General features: G+C 50.4%; 1 protein-coding gene across 1 annotated transcript in view; it reads left to right on the forward strand.

Moving 5' to 3' along the window:
- Positions 1–11,525, forward strand: part of MRPS25 (mitochondrial ribosomal protein S25) — a 58,165-nt gene extending 46,640 nt beyond the window's left edge. The window contains exons 2-4 of the mRNA XM_015102172.3: positions 811–917; positions 10,752–10,839; positions 11,264–11,525. Coding sequence (XP_014957658.2) covers positions 811–917; positions 10,752–10,839; positions 11,264–11,456 — 388 coding nt within the window. The 3' untranslated portion in view covers positions 11,457–11,525. The remainder of the gene's footprint in view (positions 1–810; positions 918–10,751; positions 10,840–11,263) is intronic.
- Positions 11,526–12,796: the final 1,271 nt, after the last annotated feature.

The following is a 12,796-nucleotide window of genomic DNA, read 5'->3' on the forward strand; positions in this document are numbered from 1 at the left end:
GTGGTCTGTGTTTTAAACCTTCTGAGTTCAATGATTTATCTACTCCTAGATTGTAAGAGTATTCCCCATGATTGTTCTTATGGTTCCTTTTATTTTTAAATATTGGTATAAAAACATAAGGACTTCCCTGATAGCTCAGTTGGTAAAGAATCCACCTGCAATGCAGGAGACCCTGGTTCGATTCCTGGGTCGGGCAGATCCACTGGAGAAGGGATAGGCCACCCACTCCAGCATTCTTGGGGTTCCTTTGTGGCTTAACTGGTAAAGAATCCTCCTGCAATGGGGGAGACCTGGGTTCGATCCCTGGGTTGGGAAGATCCCCTGGAGAAGCGAAAGGCTACCCCCTCCAGTATTCTGGCCTGGAGAATTCCACAGACTGTATAGTCCGTGGGTTCACAAAGAGTCGGACATGACTGAGCAACTTTCATGACGATGATAAAAACATAAAGTGCTCACCTGGAGATACACAGCTTCTCAGATGAGTGCACGGTGTAACTGTCTCACCAAGCGAAACCAAGGACATTTCATTTTTCTATTTATACTTCTGCTTTGGTGAGTTTTAGGTTAATGTGCAATGTGAGATAAGGATATAGATTTCTTTTCCTTAAATGACAAATCAGGGGTCCCAACACCTACATTCAGACAGCATGTTAATAGACTCCTGTGACCTGCTTTTCCTCACTCCACCTTTTTGGGGGGCTGAGTCCTCTCAGAATCTGATGAGAATTCTGGATTTCTCTTTAGAAGAATACACAGGTGCATAAAGTTTTAGGTTAGAAACTCTCACGGGTTTAATTTCTTGTGTTGCAGGAAATTCGTGTTTTTCAACATACCTCAGATCCAGTACAAGAACCCCTGGGTGCAGATCATGCTGTTTAAGAACATGACGCCGACCCCTTTCCTGCGCTTCTACCTGGGTGAGTGTCCCGGCTGTCTGGCGCGGGTTGGAAAAGAATTTCCAGACACAGAGCATTTCAGAAAGGAGTGAGTTTATTAAGAGCAAAGGGCACACACGGCGGGCCAGCACCTGACAGGCCAGGGAGGGCCCACGCTTTCGGGGGTCAGTAGCGTTTTTATCACCTAAAGACAAAATTCCTGCTGGAAGGGTGGCGTTAGGTGCTTGGTTAGGGCCCTAGAGGGTGAGCACTGGAGTGGGCACTTTCGCCTAACCTGGGGTCAGGAAGCCTGCTCGGTGCTGACCGGGGGCGCTTTGGGGACGGTGACCGTGGGGCGCAGTCATTCCGGAGGTGATCTTGGTGCTGGGCTCCACTCCTGGGGCCATGGCTTAGGGCTCCACAGCGAGCACGCGGCTGTCACTGGGCCCTGAGAGGGCAGCGCTGTAAGCCTGTTGGTGCTGTCACCTTGGCTTCTGCACCTGGTGCCCGGTGGCCACCAAGATCTCTCTGCCCGCAGCCCGCACCCCCGCCAGACTCACTGCTGTCGCCCCACATCTCCTCCAGGCCCGCATCACATGGGCCTGTCTCTGCAGACCCCCCGCCGCACTGGGCTTCGGCGCCTGCGCTCATGTCAGGCCCTCTGCTGGAAATCCCCTGCTCTTCTTGGCTAAATTAGAAAATGAATCCTTTGAGAGTCAGCTTGGGTACCAGCTCCCCCAGGAAGCCTCCCTACACCTTAGATGGATCTCCCAGGGTGTGTCCCTCAGCACTGGCTGTGTCCTCTTGAACTGTGTGTGTGTCCCCTTTCTGGATCATACACAGTTTCGCGATGTTCTCCTGTCCTCTTGAGGCACAAATTGTGAAGATTCCTTTCAACTGGGCTCAGTCCCTGGAAGTCAGAGCCAGTGTTTTAGCCTGGCTCTCTCCTCAATCATTCTGATCAAGCATTGTTCCTAGTTCCATATTTCTAGGGGAAGGCGGAATATCTGCCTTACGCGGTTATGAGAATCAAGTGAAGTGTGGATTGGGAAATGCATCAGGAAACAAATCGATGATGGTCTTTCATTCATTCAACAAATATGTATCAGGTTCAACAGGGACTCTTCTGGGTGCTTGAAAGGGAGCCATAAGGACAAAGATATCTAGTCATGTAGAGATGATATTCCAGCAGGAGGAGAGAGAATGAACCGGAAACTCAGTAACATGGTTTGTTAGAAGATGAGTGCAGTGGGAAAAAAGAAAACCAGAGCAAGGTAGAACTGAGGAGCGTGGTGGTAGTTGGCAGTTCTATGTTTGTATTTGTGTTGTTGTTTTAAAAACCTAACTTTATTGCGGGATAATTTACCCATAATGCACAGGTCTCTTGTGCACAGAGGGATGAGCTCTGATGGACGTGAAGGGCCCGTGTCACCGTTCCCCAGTGAAGACAGGACATCTCTCGTACTCCAGGAAGCCCCCCAGGACTTCCCCCAGGACTCACAGTCTTTCCAGTCAGTTCCTACTCCCAGCAGAGGCAACCACTATGAGCAGCTCCTCCTTTTGGGTGTGTGTATGTGGCTGAACTGCATGGCCTGTGGGATTTAGGTCCCCAGCCAGGGGTCGAACCCTGGCCCTCAGCAGGGAAAGCACTGAATCCTAAGTACCGACCACCAGGGACTTCCTGCTGTCGGCAGTTCTTTCACCATAGATGAATTATTTGTTTATTCATTTCTGGCTGCGCTGAGGCTTCACTGCTTTGCATGGGCTTTTCTCGAGTTGAGGTGAGCGGGCACTTTTTGTTGCGGGGCCTGGGCAACTAGTTGCTCTGAGTAAGGTGTGCGCTTTTCCCAGACCAGGGATTGAACTGTGTCCCCGGCACTGGCAGGCGGATTCGCATCCTCTGCACCACCAGGGGTGCCCAAGACTACCTTGTTTTGTTTCTTTCAGGACTTACTCTAGAGTCTCACAGTATATACTCCTCTGTGTCTGGTTTTCACTTGTGGTGTTGAGAGTCACCCACGTTGTGCGTATCCGTAGCTCACTCATTTTTACTACGGATCAGTGTGATGAACATTTGGGTGTTTGACAGATAACCAGACAGAGTTACAGGTGTGAGATTTATGGAGGGCAGGGCAGCAGGCAGGGAAAGTCTTCAGATGGTACGGCAGGGCTGACCTTCCCTGAAGGAGGCCTGGATAGGAGTTGCCCCAGATGGAGGTGCAGCACTGGGAACCGGGGGGCTGGCCAGCAGGCAGCTCTGCAGAAGCGGCAGGTCCTGGACCGAGGCCATGGGCGCCGGGCTTGGCTCTGCTGCCGCGTGGGGGGTGTCCTCGCTCTAGGGGGCTGCGAGCAGCCTCCTCTGTGGACCTACGTGCTCAGTGCTCCTAGGCACAGGCTCAGGCTGGGCTTGTCCACAGAGTAGACGCACAGCGTCCTTAGAAGCCGCCAGACAGGCCTCCAAGGTGACCCTGCCATTCCGCCTGCAGTGTGCAGGGTGAGGGTCCTGCTGGCCCCCAGCCTCAGCCCGGCTGCTCCCGTTGCTTTTCTGCATTTCCTGTGTCCGCGGGCTTGGGGCCGTAGAGCCACACAGAGCCCTCACCTGAGAGATCTGTACCCTTGGGCCCAGCAGGGCGCACACTCAGGCTGCCAGCAGGGCCCCTGCTCCTGGAGGCCCTGGGCGGAAGCGTTCCCGGGCCGCGTCCAGCTTGTCGAGGCCGCGCCGCCCTCGGCTCCAGGTCTCCCTCTGTCCTCGGGCGCTGCCTTGGTGGCCGGCTGCCTCCCTGTCCCGCGTGCCTCTGACCACCGCGTGGGAGGCTCTCCAGCTCTAAGGACTGTGGAAAGTGGAGGCGCCAGCTTGCCCAGGAGACTCTCCCGATTTCTGGGTCCTTGAGTTTAATCGCCTCTGCAGAGGCGCCCTGGCCCCATCAGGCGTCATTCACAGGTTCTGTGGGAGCCCCTCCTCTCGCCACGCGAGTGTCTTCAGGGTCAGCCAGCCCCGCGGTGGTGTGTCTCCTGGATGTCTTGGTCTGCATTTCCCTGTCTTTCCATGCGCACATTGGCCATTTATTTCTTTCTTTTCTGAAGAGTCTACTTGGATCTTGTGTCTGTCTGAAAATTTGAAAAGGTGAGGCTCTTCTGGTTGAGTTGCTGGCATATCCTGCACTCACTTCCTTTGTCAGATGATGTATTGTGAATATTTCCTGTCTGTGGCGGGCTTTACATTTTCTTAATGGTGTCTTTTGAAGAGCAGAAGTTTTCATTTTGATGAATTTCAGCTTCTCAGCTGTTTTCTTTTTCTAGTACTTTCTGTGTCCTAGCCAAGAAATCTCTCTTCCTCAAAGGCATAAAGATTTGTCTCCTTTAAAATGGGGAAAGCCTCTGATTTTACATTCACGTCTGTGATCTAGTTATTTGTGTGTTAAGTGAGATAAGGATTGAGGTTTATTTTTGATTTTTTTAGATTTGGGATATTTAGCTCTTTTGTTGAAAGGTAGTCACTTCTCTTGTGAAATTTCTTTGACGTCTCTGTCAAAAAGAAAAAATTGACCGTGAATGGGTAAACAAAATGCATATATTCATTCAGTGGGCTATTATTCAGTCACGAAAAGGACTGAAGTACCGACATAGGCTTCAATATGGGTGAATCTTGTAAGCACGCCAACAGAAAGAAGGCAGGTGTGGAAGGCGTGTGTGCCTCCAGCTGTGTGAGGCACACTAGCGAAGCCACGGGACAGGAGATGGTTGTCTGGGGCTGGGGTGCTGTGGGGAGGAGGAAGGGACAGCTTCACGGGTACAAGGGGTCTGTTTGGGGTCACAGGAAAGTGCTGGAGCCTCAGTAGCGGTGATGCTGCACGATAGTGGGAGCGCCAACACCCGCCAGATTGCACTTTAAGATGGTTACATGGGCGCTCCTGACTGTCCAGCGGTTAGGACCCCACGCTGTCCCTGCCAAAGGCCTGGGTTCAGTCCCTGTTTGGGGAACTAAGATCTTGCAGACACAAGGCCAAAACCAAATAAACCTGAAGGATAGTTCACGGTTGTGAAGGTTCTATGCAGTTTATAATGGTGAAACACTGGCTGTGTGCCCCTGGTGTGCATCTTTGTAGGTTATTTTCGTGCAGTGCTTTGCATCTCACGCACCCTGCCCCTTGCCGCCCCTCTGTCCGTCCTGCTCCCTTCTGCTAACCACGGCTCTGTTCTCTGTGTCTGTGAGTCTGTCTGTCCTCTGTGTCTGTGAGTCTTTTTTGTTGTACTTACCAGTCTGTTGTACTTTTTAGAGCCACAAGCGAGTGAGAGCGCACAGTATTTGTCTTTGTCTGACTTATTTCACTTCCACTGTTGTTGTTCATTCGCTAAGTCGTGTCCAGTGTTTTGGGACCCCGTGGACTGCAGCATGGCAGACCTCCCTGGCCTTCACTGTCTCCCAGAGTTTGTTCAGGCTTATGTCTGTTGAGTCAGTGATGCCATCTAACCATCTCATCGTCTGTTGTCCCCTTTTCCTTTGCTCTCAATCTTCCCCAGCATCAGGGTCTTTTCCTGTGAGTCAGTTCTTTGCATCAGGTGGCCAAAGTATTGGAGCTTTAACTTCAGCATCAGGCCTTCCAATGAATATTCAGGACTGATCTCCTTTAGGATGGCCTGGTTGGATCTCCTTGCAGTCCAAGGGACTCTCAAGAGTCTTCTCCAACACCTCAGTTCCAAAGAATCCGTTCCTCGGTGCTCGGTTTTCTTTATGGTCCAGCTCTCACGTCCGTACATGACTACTGGAAAAACCATAGCTCTGACTATGTGGACCTTTTTTGGCAAAGTGATGTCTCTGCTTTTTAATATGCTGTCTAGGTGTGTCATAGCTTCCCTTCCAAGGAGCAAGCGTCTTTTAATTCCAGGGCTGCAGTCACCGTCCACACCTTGATTTTGGAGCCAAGAAAATAAAGTCTGTCACTTTCTGTTGTTTCCCCATCTGTTTGCCATGAAGTGATGAGACTGGATGCCGTGATGTTAGTTTTCTGAATGTTGAGTTTTAAGCCAGCTTTTTCACTCTCCTCTTTCACCTTTATCAAGAGGCTCTTTAGTTCCTTTTTGCTTTCTGCCATTAGGGTGGTGTCATCTGCATATCATTATTTCTCCTGGCTTAATGAACAAATCTTAATTCCAGCTTGTGATTGATCTAGCCCAGGATTTCACATGATATACTCTTCATATAAGTTAAATAAGAAAGGGTGACAATATACAGCCTAGACGTACTCCTTTCCCAATTTTGAACCGGTCCATTCCATGTCCAGTTCTAACTGTTGCTTCTTATCCTGCATACAGGTTTCTCAGGAGGCAGGTAAGGTGGTCTGGTATTCCCATCTCTTTCAGAATTTTCCACAGTTTGTTGTGATCCACACAGTCAAAGGCTTTAGCACAGTCAACGAAGCAGAAGTAGATGGTTGGTTTGTTTGTTTAATTCTCTTGCTTTCTCTATGATCCAACCTATGTCGGGCATTTGGTCTCTGCTTCCTCTTCCTTTTCTAAATCTAGCTTGTACATCTTGGTTCACAGCTTGAAGTTCTTGGTTCACATACTGTTGAACCCTAGCTGGAATGATTTTGAGCATTGCCTTGCTAGCGTGTGAAATGAGCACGATTGTACAGTAGTTGAACATTCTTTAGCTTTATCCTTCTTTGGGATTGGAATGGAGACTGGGATCTTCCAGTCGTGTGGCCACTGCTGAGTCTCACAGATTTGCTGGCACACTAATGCAGCACTTTCACAGCATCGTCGTCTTAAATAGCTTGGTTAGAATCCCATCGCCTCCACTAGCTTTGTGTGATGCTACCTAAGGCCCACTTGACTTCACAGTCCACGATGTCTGCCTCTAGGTGAGTGATCACGCCATTGTGCTTATCTGGGTCATTAAGACCTGTTTTGTTCAGTTCTTCTCTGTATTCCTGCCACCTCTTCTTTATCTCTTCTGCTTCTGTTAGGTCTTTACAGTTTCTCTCCTTTATCGTGCCCATCTTTGCATGAAACATTGCCTTGCTATCTTCAGTTTTCTTGGAGATCTCATCTTTTCCTTTCTATTGTTTTTGTCAATTTCTTCACATTTTCAGTTAAAAAGGCTTTCTTATCTCCCCTTGGTATTTTTTTTGAACTCTGCCTTCAGTTGGGTATGTCGTTCCCTATCTCCTTTGCCTTTTGCTTCTCTTTTCGCAGCTATTTGTAAGGTCTCAGACAACCGCTTTGCCTTCTTGCATTTCTTTTTCTTGAGGATGTGTTTGATCACTACCTCCTTGTACAGTGTTACGAGCCTCCATTCATAGTCCTACAAGGTGTAATCCCTTGAATCTGTTCGTCACCTCCAGTCTAGAATCATAAGGGAAACCATAAGGGCTTAGGTTATACCCAAATGGTCTAGTGGCTTTTCCCTGCTGTCTTCACTTTGAGTCTGAATTTTGCAATGAGGAGGTCATGATTCGAGCCACAGTCAGCTCCCGCTCTTCTTTTTGCTGACTGTATAGAGCTTCTCCATCTTTGGCTGCAAAGAATAGAATCAGTCTGATTTCTGTATTTGACCAGCTGGTGATCCATCACCAGATGTAGAGCTGTCTCTCCCATCCATGTTGCTGCAAATCGCAGAAAAAAGTTTCTATGGCTAAGTAATACCCCACTGTGTGTGTGTGTGTGCTCGCACAGCGCAGCTGGCCCCCTCCATCTGTTGATTTATGCTTCCACATCTTGACAGTTGTATTAAATAATGCTGCTCCAAATATTGGGGTGCATGTATCTTTCTAAAATAAGTGGTGTTTTTTCAGATGTATACCCAGGAGTGGACTTGCTGGGTTATGTGGTAGTTCTGTGTTTGGTTTTTTGAGAAACTTCGGTACCGTTTTCCACAGTAGCTGCACCAGTTTACATTCAACATGTGGACAGAGGGGCCTGGCGGGCTGTAGTCCATGGGGTCTCAAGAGTCAGACAGTTTAGCGACTAAACAACAGCACGGTGCAGCGGCGCCGTTTCCTCCCATCCTTGCCAACCCTTGTGCGTGGGGTCTCTGATGATAGCCATGCTGACAGATGGGAGGTGATAGCTTAATCGTGATTCTGATTTGCGTTTCTCTGGAGATTATCTTAGAACCTTTCTCTGTGCCTGTTGGTCACTTGCATTTCCTTTGGGAAAGATGTCAGTTCTTCTGCCCATTTTTTTTCAGCTTTTATTTTTGATACCTAGTTGTATGAGCCATTTATATATTTTAATTAACGCCTTATCGTATCATTTACCATTATTTCCCCCCACATCATAGGTTGTCTTTTTGTTTTCTGGTTTGCTGTGTCCGAAGCTTTTAAGTGTAACTGGGTCCCATCTGTTCAGTTCAGTTGCTCAGGCGTGTCCGACTCTTTGCAGCCCCACGGACGGCTGCACGCCAGGCTTCCTTGTCCATCACCAACTCCCGGAGCTTGCTCAGACTCATGTGTCTTTAGTTTTTAAACAAGTATTTATGTATTTGGCTTCCCTGCTGGCTCAGAAGGTAAAGCGTCTGCCTGCAATGCGGGAGACCTGGATTCGATTCCTGGGTCGGGAAGATCCCCTGGAGAAGGAAATGGCAATCCACTCCAGCTCTCTTGCCTGGAAAATCCCATGGATGGAGGAGCCTGATGGGCTACAGGCCATGGGGTCGCGATCCCTCTCCCGTATGTGTTTGCTCCATCAGGTCTTGGCCGCAGCGCGCGGGCTCTCTAGCTGTGGTGCGCGCGCTTAGTTGTTCCGCGGCGTGGGGGAGGGATCTTAGGTCCTCAGCCAGGGATCAGACCCACGGCCCCTGACTTGCAATGCAGATTGTTAACCCCTGGACCACCAAGGAGATTCCCCGTTTGTTTATTTTTGCTTTGTTTTAGGAGACAGATCAAAAAAATAATTGCTGAGAGTTCATGTTTACCTTCTTTTAGGAATTTTGTGGTAGCTGGTCTTTGATGCATATTGAGTTTATCTGTGTAGATAGTGTTAGAAGACGTTCTAATTTTTTTGCCTGTCGCTCTCCAGTTTTCTTAGCGCCGCTCACTGAAGGGAGAGTCTTTTCTCCATTGTCTATTTTGCCTCCTTGGTGGTAATTTGTGCAGGTGCATTTCCGGTGTTGCTTTTGTGTTCCATTGATTTGTGTCTGTGTTTGTGCCAACATCTTGCAGTGTGGAATACTGCAGCTTTCTGCTGTAGTCTCACGTCAGAGAGCGTGATTCCTTGAGCTGGTTTTCTTTAAGACTGCTTTGGCTTTTGGAGTTTCTGAACTCGCCATCCTCTCTAACTGCTCTCTGTGTGTCCTCATGCTAACGCACACTGTATTGGTTTTTGTCGATTGGAAATATGTGTCAAGATAGGTAGTGTGCATCCAACTTTGTCCTTCCACCCTTTCTTTCCCCTCAAGATTAAAGTTGGCCCTTGTAGGTTCTTTGCATTTCTGTATTAACTGTAAAATTTGCTTACCAGTTTCTAGGGGAAGAAAAGCTTGCTGGGATTTTGATCAGAATTAATAGTAATTTAAATTACTTAATTAAATAGCAATTTAATAGTATTGAGTATGTTTTCTGTCCATTTACAGTAGTTTCAGTTTCATTTTCCGGTTCTTTGGTTAAAGCATCAAACAGCCTCATACAAGTGCTGCTGATTTGATACGTGGGTCTAGTGTCTTGTAACCCTGATAATTCACATTTCTAGTAGGTTTTATTTGCTAAATTCCTCAAGATTTTCTACATACACAATCATCCCTTCTACAAAGTGAGTTTTACTTCTTTCCAATCTTTTTTGTGTGTCCTCAGTCCCTGTCTGACATGGCTGTAATATTTTTTTGCATTTTTACCAGTAATTCATGAAAGTTTTGAGTGTTACTCTGCATCCTAACACTTGGTATTGTGTGTTTTTTTTTAAAAACTAGCCACTTAATATCTCACTGATTTTATTTTGTATTTTTCTAGTGACTGATGATACTGGGTATCTTTTCATGTGCTTATCATCCATTTTTGTTGTTAAATGTTTATTCAGGTATTTAGCCCATTTTTCCTTTGGATTGTTTATAAGAGTTCTTTAGGCAGAAAACAGGTCTTTTATCAGATGTTCTTCTTTCTCATGGAGTTGTCTTGCCCTCTTTGCTGAAAAGAAGTTGACCGTAAATGTAATGTTTATTTCTGGACTCAGTTGGGTTCCATTTCTGCAGTCTGTTCTTGCACTTATACCACGCTGACTCGATTGTGTAGCCTATGGGGGCTGTGTGTGTGTGTACACTCAGTCACGTCCGACTCTTTGGGGCCCTAGGGACTGTGTAGCCCGCCGAGGTCCTCTGCCCATGGAACTTCCCAGGCAAGAAGACTGGAGCAGGTTGCCATTTCCTATTCAACGGGATATTCCTGACCTAGGAATCGAACCCCCATCTCCTGGGTTGGCAGGAGAATTCTTTACCACTGCACCACCTGGCAATTACTGTAGCCTGCAGTAAAACGGAAACTGGAAAGTGAAATGTTTTCCTATTTTGGGGTTGGTCAAAGTTGTTTTGGCTATTTTGGGTCCTTTGCGTGAATTTAAAGCTAAGGTTTTCAGTTTCTACAATAACATCTGCTAGGATTTGGAGAGTGAATCCATAGACCGGTTTGGCTAGGACTGCCATCTTAATATTAAATCTATATCCATGAACGTGGACGTTGTTTCCTTTAAAACAGAATGGATGCTTTTGTACATACCTGGTACTACAGAAATGCAAAAGGACTGCATTGTGGGTTATGTAAACGCCTGCTTTACTGCTAGAATTCTCCACTGAACGCACACCCGCCGCCCAGCACTGGTGGAGACTGAGCGGGGTCCTGCCGCCCTCTCAGCCCTCTCCCCCCTTTGCTTCCCTTCCTGCTCCAGATTCTGGGGAGCAAGTGCTTGTGGACGTGGAGACCAAGAGCAACAAGGAGATCATGGAGCACGTCAAGAAGATCCTGGGGAAGAGCGAGTGAGTCGCTGGGCTGGACTTGGAGGGGCACAGGCGTCCCTAGCCCGGAGGTCGGGTGGACGGAGGAGACAGGCGGTCAGGAGGGGTGTCGAGGGGGTGGCCGGAGGCCCTTCCTCCTGGGTGCACAGGGGGCTGAGAAGCTTCTGGGACCCCTGCCCTGGTGGTTGCGACCGTGTCCCTCCTTGGGCCTCAGGTGGGCCCTAGTGGGGAGCAGCCCCAGGCCTGCTGTGCCGTGTCCCTTTTGTTCCAAGAGTGGAGTGAGGGACGGGGGAAGAGCTGGCCTGAGGCGGCGCGCGGGGCACCGAGCCCCCTTTGTCCCGGCTGCAGCCTTCCTGTGCGCCCTCATCCGCGGCCCGGGACTGGGGTGCAGGGCAGGGCTCCCCGCTCCGCGGCGCCCACCCCTCCTGCGCTCTGCTCTCCGCAGGGAGACCCTCCGGAGCGAGCGGCAGGAGCGCGAGCAGCTCTCCCACCCGGCGCACTTCGGGCCCCGGAAGTACTGCCTGCGGGAGTGCATCTGCGAGGTGGAGGGCCAGGTGCCCTGCCCGGCCGTGGTGCCGCTGCCCAGGGAGATGACCGGCAAGTTCCAGGCCGCCCTGAGAGCCGGCGCCCAGGACTGAGGCCCCGAGAGCCCCGCTTCTGTGCCCCGAGAGACTGACGACCACTTTGCAATAAAAGGGTCCCCTTTACGCACGTGTGTGGAAGCACATTGCGGGGGGGGGCTGCAGCCAAGCTGCTCAGTGGACACCCTGCGCCATCACGGCCGTGCGTGAAGGCCGCGCCGCTTGAGCAGTGCCGTGTGACCCCGTCCGCTGGGCCTTCGGCGGGGACGGGGCTTCAGGGCCGGGAAGGGGCCAGGCCGCCGCCTGAAAGTCGCGCGTCTGGGTCCCGCGGCCGCCGCGGTGGGGAGCCTGTGCACTGACGCCCCCTGCCCGCCGGGCCCCCGCGGAGCAGCGCCTCCTGCGCGGCCGGGAGGGGGCGCGACGCCACGGGCTCTGGCTGGGACTTCCTTCCTCACCGGCCGCCGAGTCGCCGTCACTCCGGTCGTGTTGGTTTCAGGCCTCAGGAGATGGGACCTGGGCTGACCCCGAGCGCGCCCCGTGAGCTGTTGTGCATAAACGCTGCAGATGGATCTCATTGTAATACAAGCTTGGTGCTCTTCCCACCTGATGCTCGGGTGATGGTTTACTGTGATTTTGTACCAAATCCGCATTCAGGGTGATGGTCTGAATATGCGGGTTGGGAGGGAGGTGGGCGTGCGGGTCGAAGGAGGAATGCGCAGGCTCCTGAACGGCTGCAGGCTGATGACTGGGGCGGCGTCCCTGAAATGTTGGAGGGAAGCGCCTGTCCCACGTTCTGCCGCCTCCCCGGGTGGGGTCTCGGCCCCGCCCTGCTTCTGACGCCACACCCGCTGAGGGCCTTCCCTCCTGGCCGGCTAGGCTTGTCAGAGTGGGTGCCCTTCCAGACTGTCTCCAGAACGCAGTGAGACAGCCTCACGGAAACAGCCTTTCCCGCCATGGCCACGGGGGCGCCCTAATACGGCTGCTAAATAAGTAGGAGGATCACCCGAAACCAAGGTAGGTGCGGGCCCCCCTCTAGAGAAGGATGTCCATCCGCGCCGGCAGCTGTTTCGTTGGCAGCAGGCTGCATCCGCACTGCCCGGGGCGCTGCTCTCTCGTTTCCTACTTTAAATAGGGACAGAAAGATGGGTTTAAAATTTGCAGAAATCGGAAGCGATGATAGAGAAGATTGCTATGAGGATCTTATAATGGATATACTTTCATTTGCATAAGCACTGTTCACTGGAGGGGTTTTGGCCTTGTTCTACTGAAGTAACCCATTTGAGTTTCACTTTGACTTCTACTTGGCAAAGCCATTTAAAGCTGCCAGTGGTTTCTGCCACGAGTCAGACTGGACCTCAGCATCCTCACCTGTAAAACAAGCCATCAGATGACACAAC

The sequence above is a fragment of the Ovis aries genome, chromosome 19 (genome assembly GCF_016772045.2).
Source record: "Ovis aries strain OAR_USU_Benz2616 breed Rambouillet chromosome 19, ARS-UI_Ramb_v3.0, whole genome shotgun sequence".
NCBI classification, from domain to species: domain Eukaryota; kingdom Metazoa; phylum Chordata; class Mammalia; order Artiodactyla; family Bovidae; genus Ovis; species Ovis aries.